At 41.2% G+C, this 17,909-nt stretch overlaps 2 protein-coding genes across 2 annotated transcripts; both read right to left on the bottom strand.

Moving 5' to 3' along the window:
* Positions 1-7,437: 7,437 nt before the first annotated feature.
* LOC4324213 (bidirectional sugar transporter SWEET6b-like) lies at positions 7,438-9,962 on the bottom strand. The gene is made up of 4 exons (NM_001428075.1): positions 9,818-9,962; positions 9,481-9,697; positions 9,205-9,366; positions 7,438-7,904 (listed from the first exon to the last, which is right to left on the bottom strand). The coding sequence occupies exons 1-4, from the start codon at positions 9,895-9,897 to the stop codon at positions 7,599-7,601; spliced, it is 765 nt and encodes a 254-aa protein (NP_001415004.1). The 5' UTR covers positions 9,898-9,962; the 3' UTR covers positions 7,438-7,598.
* A 2,962-nt stretch (positions 9,963-12,924) lies between these two features.
* Positions 12,925-17,850, bottom strand: LOC4324212 (uncharacterized). The gene is made up of 7 exons (NM_001428073.1): positions 17,612-17,850; positions 17,309-17,501; positions 16,721-16,844; positions 16,117-16,469; positions 14,224-15,229; positions 13,669-13,862; positions 12,925-13,516 (listed from the first exon to the last, which is right to left on the bottom strand). The coding sequence occupies exons 1-7, from the start codon at positions 17,767-17,769 to the stop codon at positions 13,430-13,432; spliced, it is 2,115 nt and encodes a 704-aa protein (NP_001415002.1). The 5' UTR covers positions 17,770-17,850; the 3' UTR covers positions 12,925-13,429.
* Between the last annotated feature and the right edge of the window lie 59 nt (positions 17,851-17,909).

Here is a 17,909-nt window from a genome sequence, read left to right as displayed (position 1 = left end):
ATTTCGCCGCACTCTCTCGAGCCTCCCATCGCTCCCGCGCCGTGCAACCCCTTGCCGCCGCCTTTTCCGCTACTCCGGCCGCCGCTAGCCGCCGTTAGGGTTGCCGCCAGGCCGCGCCGTCGCCGCCGTCGGGTTCGCGTGGCCGAGATCCTCCCCGTCCACCCCTCCTCCGTCGAGGTTCGTCGCCGGAGCCCTCGTTCCCTCGCATTCGGGTGAGCACCACCTCCACCGCCGCCTTCGGCCATGGTTTCCGGTCGCCGTGGTCCATCTCCCTCTCTCTAATCCCTCTCTTCTCCTTCCTTAGGGCACCCCGAAGCTCGTCCGCCCGCCGACGTCGTCCTCCCGTGGCTTGCCGTCGCCGTTCGCCATCGTCTTCCTCCGCGCCGGCCACCCTCGGTGAGGCACCCCCTCCCTTTTTTTTTCCCCTCCCTCTCCCTCCTAGCCGCCGCTTTAGCGCCGCCGCCCGTTAGTCGTCGCTTTAGCATCACCGCCCTTCGGCGCCTTGCGCCGCCGTCTCCGCCGGCGTTTGCCGTCGTCGGCAACGCGCGTGCGCGTGCGCGCGCCGTCACCGTGACCGCTCGGCCGGCTTTGTGCCGAGCCGAGCCTAGCCTGGCCGCCGCCGCACCGTCCGATCGGCCCCGGGCCGATCCGGGCCGTCGATCCCGTGGACCGGCGGTGGATCACCCGCGTGGTCCCGGTCCACGGTAGACCGGCCACCCGTGCGCCGCTGACATGCGGGCCCCGCTTGTCAGCGCCGCACCCCCCCCCCCCCCGTGCTGACGTCAGCCCTGGAATATATTGCGCAATAAATGATTTAAGGTTTTTCTTTTATAGTAATAAACACAGTGAATCTTCTAAAATTCATAACTAATTCATCCGAGCTCTGTTTAAGCCCATTCAAGTCTCAGTAAATCAAGAAAAATGTGTAGAATACATTAAAAATGGTTTTGTTCCCTGTTTCAGTAGTCTTATAGCCTGTTTGCAATGTTTGCTTTGTGTGTCGCTAGATTCCGATTCCTCCGACGCTCCGGTGTACTTCGAGATAGTCGCCGAGGTTCCTCCAGCAGCAGAGCAAGGCAAGTCATGCTTGTCACTCGAACATGTTGATCCTATAGTGCAAATGCTCTATTGTTTTCTTTCAAATATTGCATTGTTTTATAACATTACTATGGGATGGTTACCTATTGTTACAGCCATGTTTTTGGATATCATGCTCCTTTGTTAGCTTGGGGTTATAACATGATTAGAGTTTGGACTAGGAATTGCTTAGCCATGCTTAGTTCAACTAGTTCACAATGGGGAAAATCATATTAATGTTTAGACTGTTGGTTCTAATGATAATGTCGGATTAGTACCACCGCTCTGGTGTTGGTTAATTAAAATGAATCACATGGTGGGCTGTGGGTGCATGGTTTTGCTGGTCGCACCCATGGCAGTTAAGGACCGGTTCGCGGGATGCCCTGGAAGAACTTATCGTACTTACCACAAGCCAGCGTGGGCAACGGCTGGGCTTGTAGTGTAGCTTTCCTCTAGCCGACGCATCCAGGCAAGGGTGGGCGTGATGGAGTTTGGATGGGCCCTGCGACGGCCTATGCGGCTTCCGGATTCACCTAGGCACGAGAGGGGACTGCCCGCTGCCTTGCGAGGAGTGGGGGTGAAACCTGAGGTGTGGTGTGCTTGGTTAGAGGGGGTTATGCGAATGGTCCTGTCACGGCCTCTTTCCGGTATGTCGTGGTGACATGTCGGCGCACGGAAACGTGTCGTGGGGCTGTGTCTTGTGGGTACAGTTGTACACCTCTGATCAGAGTAAAACTATTCGAATAGCCGTGCCCGCGGTTATGGGCGGTCAACCAGATTCACCGTGATTAGTTTCACCTTAGTGTAATCCTTTAATTTGGATAGTTTAGGTGGATGGTTGGGCCTGTCGCAACGTGGGTTAGCGTTGGACAGTGGACAGTTAATATTAATTAATTATTACAACTGTTTAAATCTTTCAATCTCTGTTTATAAATGCTCGCTTTATGCAAATGAACCACTTCAGCTCTTCTTTGATGATTTCCCTGCATCATACCCCTATTCCGGTATGACTTGCTGAGTACAGTGGGTAGTACTCAGTCTTGCTCTACTTTTCCTAACCCCCAGAGTTCGAGTTCGGGTCAGATGAAGGTTTCTCTGAGGAGTAGGCTTCGTCCGTGCCGTCGAGGATGCCTGTGGAGTGGTGTTCCCGCTGCAGTTTAGTCAAAGTTTAGTCAAGGCTTAGCTCCTGTTATCTTTCTTTTCTTCCGCTGCATTTATGTAAGACTTTATGATGTTTGTAAGACGTGGATCTGTATGTCAACATTGTCGTTTGTGTACCCCGGCTGGTCTTGGACGGGGATTTTAATGCACATTCTGCTTGGAATTCTATTCGGGAATTTCTGGGCGTGACATGTGAGAGGACATGGTCAAAAGAAAAAGAGGAAACGAGGGAAAGTACCGTTCCTTTAGGCGTCTAGCGAGCCGATAGGAAGGGAGCAACTTTTGCCACCGTGGCCCCCCCACCTCCTCCGACCGTTGGGGGAGTTGCTGGAGAGGCCATCGCTGCACCGGTGAGCGGGGGGCATTGACAACGGCCCATCTGCCGACAGGGCTAGCAGCTATCCGACCGGCAAGGACGGTGACCCGACGGCCGGCGACAACGACGACCGGTCGGCCGGCGAGCAAGACGGCACACACACCAAGGGGACGATGACGTCAGTCGGCTCGCCCACCCCGCAGGGGGGGGGGGGGACGGCCTCGCGACGGGTGGCGATGCATTCTACCGCCAGCGGCCTCGCGATGAATGGCGAACGTACGACATCGGGAGGCGGCGTCGCGACGGACGGCGGAGGAGTCGGACGGGGGGCGACGAAGGCTTTCGTGGCCACTCAGCGCTTGCAGTTGTGAGCCAGATGTCGGAAGCCCCGGCAACGGCAGCATCGCACCGGGAGACGGCACGAGGCCACCTGATGTGAGGTAAAGAAACAGTTGAAACACCAGTCGAGAAGGTCCGGCGGGATGCCGTGGGCTTTTAAATCATTTCATTATAATATATATCCGCAGCAAAGCTCAGGGTATAAGTATTACTAATTTTGGTGACAGCAACACGACGAAGGATCAACAACTTCTCTGACTTGTATGTTGTACGTGGCAGGCTGTGTCTGGAAATTCTGGAGAAGTAATTACTCCTAGCGCGTTTTTTTTGACCGTGTAAATAATGCGGCTATATGTTTTTAGTTGTAAGCAGTTGTACACGTGGATTTTACCTTTTCGTTTCGAAAGATATGCATGCATGTTGTTGTGTTAGGTCGGCTAGCACTAGCATGGATCAAAATATTTGTCTAAAAAAGTTTCAAAAATTGTAAATTTGTAAGCGGACATGTAGTTGTCCATAACGTTACTTATGTTGCGTTTGGAACTCCTCTTTTTCAACTTCTCTTCTTTCCTTTTTCATATGCACACTTTTCGAACCGCTAAACAGTATATTTTTTAAATAATTATACGAAAAATTCTTTTAAAAAATTGTGTTAATCTATTTCTTAAGTTTTTAACTAATACCTAATTAATTATGTGCTAATGAGTCATCTCATTTTCGATATCGGAGAGATTTGTTTCAAACGTCCACTCTTGAACACAGCCTTATTCATGACTGAATAGAATCCTTTACTCCCTCCGAGTTGATAATAATTATTGTTTTGGACAAGGACAAGATTTCAAAAAGCAACTATGACCAATATTTTCTATTATAATATATATATAATCAATAAATATATTATTTTATTGAAGTATTTTTAAGACTAATCTATACATATGGTTTTCATATTTTAGGATAATTATTTTAGAAATTATTCATAATTAAATATTTTAAAAAGTTTGACTTTTATCATTATCCAAAATGACAAGTGTTATCAGCTCGGAGAAAATATAAGTAATGATAAAAAATACTTCTCTGGCTATAATTAAATTAAGTAATAAAAACGTGTCTTATCGAATATTCCTACGCAATTGAAACAAAAAATAGTGGACCATATCACCGAAAAAATTAGCCATTGGATTAATTTCATTTGCGTTCGATTCATATTTATAAGGTCGTTAATTTTATGTATTTATAGATTTTTTTGACAAAATTGGTTATATAGCATCAAAAGTTCACGTTTTTTATTTTATAGCACCGAAAGATATCTTTTCATTTAAATAGCACCCAAAGTTCATCCCGTTCCCATTTTTAACGCTTCCGCCAATTCTCGATCGTTTTCCGTCTACCTTGATCGCTATTGACACAACCAAGCACGCGATATGATGTTTCTACCTCTCACAAGTACAAATAGAATGCATAGCAATGAGGGGTATAGAAATGTCATATCGCGTGTGTGGCTGGGTCAATAGCGATCAAGGCGGACGAAAAACGATCGAGAATTGACGGAAGTGTTAAAAATGTGAACGTGGTGAACTTTGGGTGCTATAAAAGTGAACATGTATCTTTCGGTGCTATAAAATCAAAAAGTGAACTTTTAATGCTATATAACCAATTTTTCCTCTCTTTTTTTCTTACCATTATTAATAACCATGCTGTCAAGCATGCGTCACTATTGTTTTTATTAGGAAAAGTTGTTTTTCCAAATGTAGCGTAATATATTATGAAGATTTTCTCATTTGCCGCATCAGGAATCCGTTAGCATCTATGACGATCATTTACAAGCATATTGCCTTGACCACTTAGCATCACCAAGCACCTCAAAGCATTGGATGGCACTAGTTAATTAGGCATTATTATTTGTGTGAGAAACATCACAATACATATATTAATATCCCTACAGCGTTACTTCTTTTTATATATTATCCAATATTAATTGGTTCCAAAGTTGCACTAGCAGAGTTCTCCAAAATGCCGCATATAGACACACGAAGGATAGGCCGTCAGGTTTCTAGTGACCACTCACAATTTTTTTTAAAAAAAATACATTTTTTTTGCAGAAAATGACCCACAAATTTTTAGTGGCATAAATCTATATTCACAATTTGTTCGATAGATTCTCCGGGAATGAGCCGTGCAAGCCTAAACATGCAGTATTTTATTTTTCCTGTGTGCTCTGCGTCTGATGATTAATTAAGCGAGTTGGCTGGTCAGCCATTTATTGTTGAAACGTTAGATCTGGACCGACGTTGATCATCGGATCATTACACCTACCATACCTCGTGAACTTGTTAAGGAACCTGACTTTGTCTATGATTAACGAGATAAGCTCACATATTCGTCCTACTGGTTGGTTTTGTTTTATTTTTGTCTGTTAACTAAAAAGAAGTGTTCATTATTGGTCCTTCAAATCTCGAAACTATTCACATTTCATCCATAGCAAGGTGGTTTTTGTGATGTGGCGTCTATACGAAGTCTATTTATTAAATTAAGAGTGACGAGACCAGTTAATCAATATAATCAAAATAACAAAACAAAGAAAATATTAAAACTCATACTGTTGAATTCTACCAGTACAGATCTTTCTCATACTGCCTAAGTAAGAGAGGCTAGGAGGCTGATAAAGGGGGACAGGGAAATTACTGTCAAAAAGATCCATCGCAGTCAGAACCGAGTTAGTCATACACTAGCAAATAAAGCTCGGACTAACCATATCTCCGAAGTTTGGTTGGATGGGGGATGTACTTTTATTTCACAGTATGTCGTGAGGATGCTATGATTGAGTAATATATTTTCCCTTTCCCCGTAAAAGAAAAAGAAAATATTAAAACTCAATATATATTTTAAAATGGCTAAAAACGAGGAATGGTTGAAGACTTGAAGGGTAGGAGAGATTACTATTGGTTCGATGGCTAAATACAAGAAGAAAAAATAAAGTAATATTAAAAAGGTATAGTGGACCACTCTAAAACTAAATATGTAGGCTAAAATTGCACTTATTTAAAAGATGGATGAAATAATTAATTAGCTCTACCTCGGACCATATGAGAAAGCAAATACTTAAGCCCCATCGTTTGCTCATATTCCCTAATGAATTTATAGGTAAAATTTATATATATATATATATATATATATATATATATATATATATATATATATATATATATATATATATATATATATATATATATATATATATATATATATATATATATATATATATATATATATATATATATATATATATATATGTTCTTGCTGATTTAAAAGTCAATACTAAAATCAATCTTAAAATTATGTTTGAAAATTCATATTTTAGCTTTCTCTTTAGCTGATTAGGACATCAAATGTGGGCCTAAGTTGTTACTATCTCCCTTTTAAATAGGGTCAATTTGGCTAGTACCATCACAAAAATCACGGAGTTAAAAAATACCATCGTATATATCATTGACATATGGGTCCAGGCCCCACATGCCATTCTCACGTATTTTTGCGATAGTATTTCCCAAATTTTTCCTTTTAAATATACGTTGTATTGACTTTTAGTACAAAGTTTGAATATTTATCTTATTAAAAAATATATAATATCCTTTATTTTAGTATAACTTATTTTATCATTAAATTTCCTTTAGTTTAATTAAGAACAACATACACTAAACTAAATTCTTAATAAGATAAATGATCATACATAATATCTAAAAATAAACAAAGTCATAAAAAAACGGAGGAAGTATTTGCTATTAAGAAAAGCACGTTTGCATTTGAGTTCAGGCTAGAAGATACTCTCATCTGGCCCTCTCAGGTATTTTAATTCGTCATATGCTAATTGAACTGCTGGTCTTTTCGATCGATCTGCCTAATCTCCGCGAGCTTTCCCGAATTGATCTTCAGTGCAGGTCAGCAGATAGATAAGTACGTAAACATTCGGACTCCATACGCATGCAAGTTTTCACTGCTTAATTAGTTTTGCTTTAAGGCCAAGCAAATTGCTCATCTGCAAGTCATTTTCAAACCAAGACCAATCCATGATCATTTTTCTCGCACCGTCCTCTTGATTGTAACTTCTGCCTTTCCTTTTTGTCATCTTACCCGCGCTAGCTCTCATCACTTTTTTCAACTTATAGGTTGATGATCAAATTGATGACAGTTAGCATATAAAGCAAACACATCATTAAGGCGTACGTCGCTATATCTCTTGGATCGTTCCTTCTCCTGCGCCAACCAACCAACCAAAACAAAACAGTGAAGAAATCCCCAGTTTTCTTTTACCCGCATAAATACATGTGAAAGCTTAAATAATTAGCATAAAACGATCAGGGCATGCATAGCATTTAGCAACGCAGGTGAGAGTGGCGGAGCCAGGAATTTAAACTTGTAGGGTTAATTACTAGTGGTTTGTATTTAAGTGGGGTCATTTCTCTTTATCGTTTTGAATTTATACATGAAAATTGAGATTTATATGACATTTTTCAAAAAGCTATGGGGTCGGCCGACCCCACATAAATAGCCTAAATCCGCCACTGGCGGGTGATATTGTATCATTGTATTGTCTCATCAAACTTCAACTATATAGGTAAATATTACACTCTCACTTAGATCATATATATCGAGCCGAAAAAACTACCACCAAAATTAACACAAGCTAATTAATTTAATTTTACTTAATTTATCGCTCGACGGTGACGGAGACGACACTGCCGCCACTGGCGGTGGCGGCGGCACCGGGACCGGAGATGACGGAGGGCATCTCGACGTCCTTGGCGGCCTTGGTCTTCTTGGGTGTGGTCCGGTAGTAGCAGGCGTAGAGGATGAGCTGGATGGCACCGAAGATGGCACCGAGGCCGTTGGGGATGGTCACATAGATGTCGAAGCGGATGAGCGCGTAGGCCGTCCAGCAAACGCCGTTGAGGAAGCACACCAGCGACAGGAAGAACGGCATGTACTCTACGCTCTTCGTCTTTATCACTTTCCCCTGCAGTGAGTGAATAATCTCGTTGATTAAAATCTCATTAATTAATTATATAATGATCCTAGAAATTTAAGTATTGTAACATTGTTATAACAAAGAAAATAAGTAATTGATGAAGGTTACCATAGATTAGAAGCAGGTGTGGCCAATTCTGGGCCTGCAGCACAAAGCTGCAAGCGATGCCATGGGACACGATGAAACAACTGGCACGTATTACGGTACCATTGAGGACATATGGGAACTTGACTACGGTCCTCTCAAGGTCCCTCTGTTCTGGTGCCAATGGGTTAGGTTGACTGGTGGAGGCGTAATGATTGATGACAGTGGGATGACAACGGTTGGCCTTAACAACTACCATATACTAGCAGTCTAGCATAGTGGCTGGACAGTATAAAAGCTCCACCCTTCTTTTTCTTTTTCTTTTTTTCGTTCCAACGTGACAATTACCTGATCACAGGGGAAGGTCGCTCGCAGAAAAAAAGCACAGGCTCGGAAAGTGGACACATGTTGGTAGCAAATTAATTAACGACGATTTGTAATCTGTCACCAGAAGTAGCACGTATGCCTTGCTGAAACCGAACCCCTTAATTACCTGGTACGATATACTCCCTCCGTTTCTAAATGTTTGATACTGTTAACTTTTTAGCACATGTTTAACCGTTCGTCTTATTAAAAAAAATTCATGAAATATGTAAAACTATATGTATACATGAAAGTGTATTTAACAATGAATCAAATGATATGAAAAGAATTAATAATTACTTCTTTTTTTAATAAGACGAATGATCAAACATGTTTAAAAAAATTAATGGTGTCAAATATTTAGAAACGGATGGAGTATATACATAGCTGTGAACGAAATCTCATTCAGAGACATACGCGTTGATCAGCTGATCACACGTTTCTGATGGAAGGCAACATGAGAACTAATCAGCTGATCAACACGTTTCTTATGGAGTATATACCTTTCAGTTTTCCCCAGATCAACGTACTACCCGTCTCTCTCAGGAGAGAACAGCACACGGGTTTTGGCTTTGGCGACAGCTAATTAACACACTAATCAACGGCTTAACTAACTGCATGGCTAATCGGATGTAACTAATGCTACACTAGAGCACAGCAGCTAGCACAGGATCGATGATATGCAAGCACAAATCGAGATTAATTATACTGTTACCCGGAAGGGTGCATCGATCAGATCACAGATCAAACGACGAGATTAATTAACAGATCGAGATGATTATGCCTGCTACTAGTTTGATTGGATCGTGATGAGAAAATGATCATGCGGACGCGTACGTACCATGATGGTGAGCGGGGAGAAGTACATGATGGAGCCGAAGAAGACGCAGAGGATGCCGACGATCATGGAACGCTTCTTGTGCGTGTGCGCGCTCAGAAGCACGCCCAGAATCACCGCCAGCATGAACACCAACTCCACGCCCAGCACAGCCAACATCCTCAGCTGCAACAATGAATTAATGTCAAGATTATATTTCAGATAGATTCAAATTTCGAAATTAAATCGAGGAAATATGGATATATAGATATATCAAGAGGGAGGGAAAAGCGTATATACGCGCTTCTTGTTGGGGGAGTAGAGGAAGAAGATGAAGAGGTAGGTGCCCTCGACAATGAGACCGATGCCGTTGATGGTGACGACGAGGATGCTGTTCGGGTGGACGATGGGGATACCGTAGAACACCCATAGCATGCAGTTGAGCAGCGTCGCCAGGTACGGGTCCGCCTTGAACTGCTCCACGTCCTTCCTCTTGCAGATCCTCCAGAACGTCGGCCTGCACACACACACAAACAAGATCAAGATTTGTTAATTCTTCAGTTCTCACATCTCACCAAAAACCCTCATCAAATTAATTAAACAGCTAGCAGCAACCGGGTTTAGAGAGCTTAGTTACACGGGGGAGAGGAAGAGGCCGAAGGAGATGACATTGCCGATGATGCCGACGACGTTGCGAGCCGCGTCCGGGGAGATCATCTTTGCTAGCTAGATGGCAGGAAAGGAAGGGATCGGAGGAGATGGGATTTTTGGTTGGGAACTTTGCGAGTCACAACGAGCGGCACCGCTTATATAGACGCGCGAACAACGAACACAGTGAAATTCTCGGTGAAAAAAAAAGTGAATATCTAATTTAGTCCCTCAAGTTTTACTGAAGGCTCAATTTGATACTTTAGGTTTCATTTTATCCACATAGATCCTCTAAGTATTTGTTTTGGGTTAAAATCATCCTTGGACCCACTTAATTTGCCATATGGCTATTTTTAAGTCAACAACTCTATTAAAAAATATCCCTTTTGCTCTTAATTTGTATAAAACTATACACTAGAAAAAAGAAAACAAAAATAAATAAACAACATTACATATGTACTTCCCATTATTTTAACATATGCACATGAAACTTGAGCCTAATGGCTATCGTATACACTTGTAAGGACATAATTTATTTTTGTTTTACATAAATTGCTATGCATTGTCTATAAAAAGAATTCATTGCATGCAATTATTTTCTCTTATATATGTGAATGAGGGGGTATAAGTGTCATTTATCAAGAGAGTTGTTGGTTATGTGGGTTCAAGGATAAGTTTGAATTAAAATAAAAATTTGAAGGACTAATATGAACATATTGATACATTAAGGACTAAACTAATTCTTGTATTAAACTTGGAGGACATATTTGGCTATTAAAAAAAAGAATGGATAAGGAGGCAATTAAGTGAATTAACTAATTCCCTTTCTTGAGCAAAGGGGAATAATTAATAATAATGTGGCTATTGTAGGAAAATTAATCCATCGATAGGATATGCATATTGACTTGCTGTCTACGTATTTGTTGTAGGATTTTTATCTCTCAGCAGATAGGAGTAATAATTAATATGGCAATACACAGATATATCATGTTGTTTAATTTGGCTTTCCGAACAAGTAATATATTCACACGATGATTTTTCTATTTTGATTTGAAATAGCTTGATGATCTGCAGTTTGACTGCAGTCGCTTGCAGATACGTTAAACTAGCATGGTGGCTCGCGCAGATTGCGTGACTAGCATCATTATATTTTCTCTCATATAATAACATATATGTGTTCTCATTATATTATTAAAATATATTACAATGACAACATAATTTTAAATTTTGCAATAACTTTTCAAAACTACTAATGTGTAATAACTACTCTAGTCTCCTCTTCTAATATTCCTTATTTTTTAATTCTAAATTTCAGCTATTTCTAAATTGTATTTCTATATGGACTCTGCTTTTTCTTTTTCTCTGATTAATGTGAGAATTTCTAGGCCATGAGAGCGAACGTGGAGGCTCCTTTTTATTCCGAATTTTAGTTGGTTTTAAATTCCAATATGAACTCTATACTCTACTTCTAATATTCCTTATTTTTTAATTCTAAATTTCTTTTTTTTTCTTAATTGTATTTCTATATGGACTCTATACTCTATTTCTAATATTCCTTATTTTTAATTCCGAATTTCAGTTATTTCCTAATTGTATTTCTATATGGACTCTAGTGTTCTATTCTAATATTCCTTATTTTTTTAATTCCGAATTTCAACTATTTCTAAATTGTATTTCTATATGGACTCTAGTCTCCTCTTCTAATATTCCTTATTTTTTAATTCCGAATTTCAACTATTTCTAAATTGTATTTCTATATGGACTCTGGTCTCCTCTTCTAATATTCCTTATTTTTTAATTCCGAATTTCAGCTATTTCTAAATTGTATTTCTATATGGACTCTGCTTTTTCTTTTTCCCCGATTAATGTGAGAATTTCTAGGTCATGAGAGCGAACGTGGAGGCTCCTTTTTTTTCCCGAATTTTAGTTAGTTTTAAATTTCTATATGGACTCTATACTCTACTTCTAATATTTCTTATTTTTTAATTCCGAATTTCTGTTTTTTTTCTTAATTGTATTTCTATATGGACTCTATACTCTACTTCTAATATTCCTTATTTTTAATTCAGAATTTCTATTATTTCCTAATTGTATTTCTATATGGACTCAATACTCTACTTCTAATATTCCTTATTTTTAATTCTGAATTTCTATTATTTCCTAATTGTATTTCTATATGGATTCTATACTCCTCTTCTAATATTCCTTATTTTTTAATTCCGAATTTCAACTATTTCTAAAGTGTATTTCTATATGGACTCTAGTCTCCTCTTCTAATATTTTTTATTTTTTAATTCCGAATTTCAGTTATTTTCTAAATTGTATTTCTATATGGACTCTGTTTTTTCTTTTTCTCGGATTAATGTGAGAATTTCTAGGCCATGAGAGCGAACGTGGAGGCTCTTTTTTCTATTACTTTAATTAATTATATAATAGATAGATTTCAGTTATTCTCAACAGAGCATGAAAAGATCCCTCGCCAGAAAGAAAGAAAAAAAAAAACATGAAAATATATGAACGAGTTACATGCGCCATGCATGCGCAATCATACTCCCTAACCGATCATCTCAATCTGTGGATGCAAATCTAGCTGGGTTGTTAGCTGAATTTCTAGCGCTGATTGATTTGGGAACGGAAGACGTGTTCAGTAACAACTTCTGATCCACGTGAAATGCAAGGATAAATCGATGCCGCTTTTCATTCAAATTACGACTTTCGGCTGGCCATAATATTTCATCAAGAAGGCTATTCAAGGAAAAAAAATAAGTAGTGTGGTATATTACATGCCTATCCCACGGCCTTTCTGAAAAAGATTACTCGGAGACGAATATGCAACAACAAATTAAGCAATTCAAAATGATAAAATGACTGCAGATTGACACTAGCGTCAGAAAATGTCGTCGTTTTCATCAGCTGTACTACTATCTGGCATCAGTGAGTGAAGGTGCAGAAAGACACGCCTAACGCGACTGGCGTTGTTGGCAAAGTCGCCAGGAAAGCGCACGCAACCGGCATGCAGCACAGGCGCGCACAGCCACAGCACAAAACCTTTTCAGCTGTCACAAGTTTCAATTACAGGAAGGAAGGGCAGGCGATGCATCAAACAGCTGCAAAGCTTGACTCTTTTTGGAGCAACAGTTTACACAGGTGCTGGAACCACAAACATTACTAGTAATAAGCTACAAAAATTCCAGGGGGGAGGAAATGAATGCCCTCCATTTTTTTTCTTTAAACCACCATGAAAGGAAGGAATAACCAATGGTCTTTACAGTAAGATTTCCAGGCAGTGTTCGTCCTAATCAAGCATGCCGTTGGAACAAACCACAAATCCTTACGCTTTTCTTTCCTTGTTCCCACCACCCGACATTTATACAATGCATACAGACAGATTTCAGCAGACCTGGTTGGCTGGTCGTGTCTCATGATTTCAGCCGTCTCGCCAACAAATCTGGTTCTAGGGAACCCGTGAAAACAGTTTGGCTTCTATCACAGTACTCATGGCCACAGGTGGAGAGCTCGCGACCAGTGTCCCAAACATGTTTAGACAGATTGGAAGAGACTCGCCTGAACACCCAACTCTGGCCAATACAGTTCTGACTTATCAGCCCTTCTCTGCCCGATGTATCCTCAACTTCTTTGAAGGTGGTGTCATGAAAAGCTTTCTAACAGACGTAACAGGGTCATCCTCCTGAAATTATAAAAACCGTAAGGCCATGATTAGAGAGAAACATGGTGCATTCAATACTGCTAAGGTAGCAGTTAAAAAGAAACAAGACAGGATTCAGTACTGCAAGCTTACAGTTAAAAGGAAATTGAACAGGATTCAACAAAAAGCACTACCTCACTAAGAAGGCTAATCTGAGGCTCCACTTGTGAATCCTCATCAATTCTTTTGTCCTGAGAAAGTAATGCCGGCAGTGTCAGCCTCCATCCAGGCAAGGTTTCACCACCATCAGGGCATATCCAAGGGCAGAAAGTCCTGTGCTGCTTCATAGGATCAAATTCATTCAATTTGTCATACAGGCCTTGGCTTCCTGTAACGGAAAGACTTTGTTAAGCTTATGATATGAACTGAGAATCAACAGACATTTCAAAACCATTAATTAAAGACATCAATAAATAAGAACTATTCTATTTGTGCAATATCAACATTTACAAGAAGTTAGTAGGCTAACTGTAGTTAGATTAGAAGTTCTCAAACTCTTGCAACTATATAAAAGTTAACTAACAAGTTATTACTCCTGGTATTCTCCATGCTTTTCCAGTCCCTTCAATATTCTGCTTATTTATCTCTTTCAATTCCTTTAAATTGTGGCAATTGCACAGAATATATAGCAAACAAACAATTAGTACTTGACATTACGTTGTCCAAATCTATAGAAATGAAATCCTTACCTGATGGTTGAGATGCGCCCTTTTCCCCATCGTTAGACGATTTTGTGAGTGTGGCAGCCTGAACTGGCCTGGAATTGTTCGTGCAAGTCTTTGCCAAATCATGAGCATTAGAAGAATCTTCAACTGGTAAAGATTTAGGATCTGATCCATGTTGGCCAAGTTCATCTGTGCTTGTGTGACTTTTGATTGCAGCATGACCTGTTTCTGATTCTTCATTGGAAACTTCTCCTGTGCTGGTAACCCTACTTGTATCTGAATGTGAACCCCCTTGTTGGTGTTCAGGGTTTGCTACCAAGTTTGATGTGCCATTTACAGAATTCTCTCTTTGATGATCTGCTCCATTGGTGGTTGTGCCAGCATCAGTTGAGATTGTATTGTTGCCTTCCAACATATGAGACTCATCCATGCTTCTTTTGTGTTTGGTCAGCCCTGAAGCATGCAAAGTAACAGGAACCATGTGGTTATCACTTCCAGAGGAAATAAAATGCCCATGGGAGCTTAAGTCAGCTTTCAAATGTCGACTGACAACAGGTAAGGAAACTCTTGGCCGAAAATTCTGTCTAGTTGGCGGAGGACCACCAGCAATAGTGAAATTAAAACCAATATTCGCAGTCTTTGAAGGTCCTGCGCCACTGACTCTGCCAGCATGCCCCTCAGTTTGCTCATCTTGCCTACTAGAATCTGATATCAGCTTAAAGAGTTGAAGAGGTCGTTCTACAAGTGAAAAAGGCCACAAGGCAACACAAGCTCCACAAAATTGACAATCTAAAACAACTGATAATGGATCGTAATGCTGATATGCTTGACGAGCATCTGCAATTACTGTTGAACCATCAACTTCATTAGGTGCATAAACAACAACCCGATCTTCCATTGAGTTATTTATTAGCCCTGGTTGGGTCAATGTAGAGGAAGAGTTTGCATCTGAATGAGATTTAGTTCCACAATCAACAGCATAGGGTAGCAAGCGGGGTTCCCAACCACACAAACTTATTATCTTCAATGCCTGTTAGGCAGTTCAGCATTTAGTTAGCATGCAGGGAGACAAGATGTGGTGCACGTGAATTGGGCACAACAAAAAATGCAAATGAAAATGCACACAAGAGTTAATGTAATCCAGGGTCTGTATAGAAAGTAATATGAATGCCTAAGATAAGTAGGAGGATTTAATGCCAATAGAACTGACAAGTCAGCTTGTAGCAAACAGAAATTAAGTGCGTTCCTCGGGTTATATAAAATTGTGCACAGTTGATGAAACCTAACAATATGCTATTGTAGATGTTTATCAAGAACCTTGCAAAGGATTTGCATCTGTATGAAGTAAAATAAAATACTCTATACTCTAGTTCTAAATATTGCAATTTTATAATAGCACACAAACTACTTCAAAACTTGTACTTCCTCCGTTTCACAATGTAAGTCATTCTAGCATTTTCCACATCCATATTGATGTTAATGAATCTAGATAGATATATATGTCTAGATTCATTAACAACAATATGAATGTGGGAAATACTAGAATGACTTACATTGTGAAACGGAGGGAGTATATGACAGGATCAGCAAGGAAACAAAAGGAGAGCATAAGAATTTCTAATTCTGCATGCAACTGGTGGATATGCATGGACAACTGAACATGATATCCAGTGAAGACTGTATATAGGTGGTAAAACTAGGAAGTTACATATGTGTATTGTGCATGATCCATCAAATGAGTCACAAAAACAAAGTAACTCTTGCTGTAGCAATCAGGCATTATTCATCATGCGGAACATGTTTTATAAACCAATATCATGGAGACATACTAAAGTGTAATCTAGAAATGAAATGGGTATGTAAAATTTTAAAAGATAAATCTCACAGCAAGCAATTGAGCATAATCAAAAACCTGACCTGATAATATGTGTCAGCATCTTGAAAAGTGTGATCCAAATCCTTAATTGTTGAATCTTCAGTAAGTATAAATCCCCCTTTAAGGACAACTGATGAAGAGAACGGTTTCAATAGAAACTGCTCTAGCTGTGGGCTCCTCTTCTTCATGCTCTCCAGAGAAGAGCACGAGATTCTTGGAAGTGCTGAGAGTCGTAGAAGTGAGGAGAAACCCTCGTGGTAATTCTCAACTAAAACAGGAGGTGGTGTTGGTGGAAATAAGGCAAGTGATTCATCACATATGTTGTCAATCCATGGACAGAGTAGTTTATGTCCATTGTCCAGCTTCAAGCTAAAAACAGCAGCAGCCTTTTCAACTGCAGGGCAAATAGCTTTAGATGTAAGAAAATAAATATAAACAGATGCTTAAATCAAGGAAGCCATTGATGCCAAGATATTGGAGGTTCGCATGAACTGGCATGAAAACTATACTCATTGAATACACCCTCATTCTAAAACATAATGGTAACTTTCTTCATATAAAATCCAAATATAAGTGTATGCCTATTTATAGGCTTCTTGACAGTAGTTGAGATGGAACACGAGTCAAGTACAACAATGCACAAACCTTGCTGCGGTGCCCATGAGGAAGGAGTGGAGAACAGAAGCCGTGCCTCACATGCCTCACACGTTATAACATCGGGCTCAATATTAATCCATCCTCTCCTTGCGCAGTTAACTGGACTAATAACCTGGAAAGGACAACTTGTTATCACCTATCAGAAAGCAGCGAAGATACTTGAGCTAAGCATGCTGGTTCAACAACTGCAAAGATATCTCCCTTCCGATTCTCAAACACAATGGAGAGAAGGACACTAACAAACTCACTGATTCCACAATTTACCAATGACAGCATCACCATACATAACCCCTCACCGAACAGCAGCATCACCAATTCATAACCCCAAACCGAACCAATTTATAGAGGAACAATTCCAGGACATAACCATACATTCATTAGCAATTTTCACCGATCAATTGAGAGAGACCTTAAACATCCATTTCGATCTAAAAAAACTCCATTCATTAGCCATGATTATTGCAGTATATTACAAAGTGCACCAAACCACTTAGCTAGGTGTAACGCTTTTATTTTCCACAATCAGTGGCCAGCGGTCAGCTGATGCAAACCAACGGAGGGTAGAACTGGGCGTACCTTGGGTTTGGCGAACCAGGTCATGGCCTTGAAGGTCGCGAGCCGCCGCATGAGGTCGGCGCGGTCCCACGGGCGGCACGGCGGCGGCGGCGAGATCGCCGACATGGCCGCGAGCTGCGACGGGAGCCGCGAGCCCCGCACCATCCCGAACCTCCTCCCCCCTGCGCCAGCCGCCTTCCCCGCCCTCCCGATGCTGCACGGCCGCCAGATCAGCACGCCAGGGGCACACGTCAAGATGATGCGAGATGCAGATACGGGGCACGGCCATGGCTAGGATTAGGGCAAAGCGAAAGCGAACCCTACCTGAGAGCGGAGGAGGTGGATGCGGAAGAGGGCTTGGAGGAGCCGGGCCCCGTGCCAGCCTTGGGCTTGGGGAAGTGGTAGAGCTTGTCCATGGCCTTCTTGAGGCGCCGCTCCGAGTCGGCGCCGATGTCCCCGCCGCCGCCGCCGCCGGTGGCCATCGTGGGGTGGCGCGAGACGAGTGGATCGGCGGCGAGCGGCGATGCGTCGTCGGGGCTGGAGAGGAGAGGCCGCCGCTGCTTGCGCTTGCGGTGGGACGGCGAGAGAGAGAAAGAGCCTCGCTGCCTGGTGCCTGCTTGTT

Source organism: Oryza sativa, chromosome 1 (assembly GCF_034140825.1).
Source record: "Oryza sativa Japonica Group chromosome 1, ASM3414082v1".
NCBI lineage: Eukaryota > Viridiplantae > Streptophyta > Magnoliopsida > Poales > Poaceae > Oryza > Oryza sativa.
Note: the sequence above shows the minus strand (reverse complement) of the source record. Positions and strands in the feature narration are given on the sequence as shown.

Coding starts and splice junctions, on each gene's coding strand:
- LOC4324213 (NM_001428075.1), bottom strand. CDS start 9,897: ATGATCTCCCCGGACGCGGCTCGCAACGTCGTCGGCATCATCGGCAAT. Junction 9,698..9,817: donor GGCCTCTTCCTCTCCCCCGT/GTAACTAAGCTC, acceptor GTGTGTGTGCAG/GCCGACGTTCTGGAGGATCT. Junction 7,905..9,204: donor TCTCCCCGCTCACCATCATG/GTACGTACGCGT, acceptor CACTCACTGCAG/GGGAAAGTGATAAAGACGAA.
- LOC4324212 (NM_001428073.1), bottom strand. CDS start 17,769: ATGGCCACCGGCGGCGGCGGCGGCGGGGACATCGGCGCCGACTCGGAG. Junction 17,502..17,611: donor TCCACCTCCTCCGCTCTCAG/GTAGGGTTCGCT, acceptor GCGGCCGTGCAG/CATCGGGAGGGCGGGGAAGG. Junction 15,230..16,116: donor ATGCTGACACATATTATCAG/GTCAGGTTTTTG, acceptor ACTGCCTAACAG/GCATTGAAGATAATAAGTTT.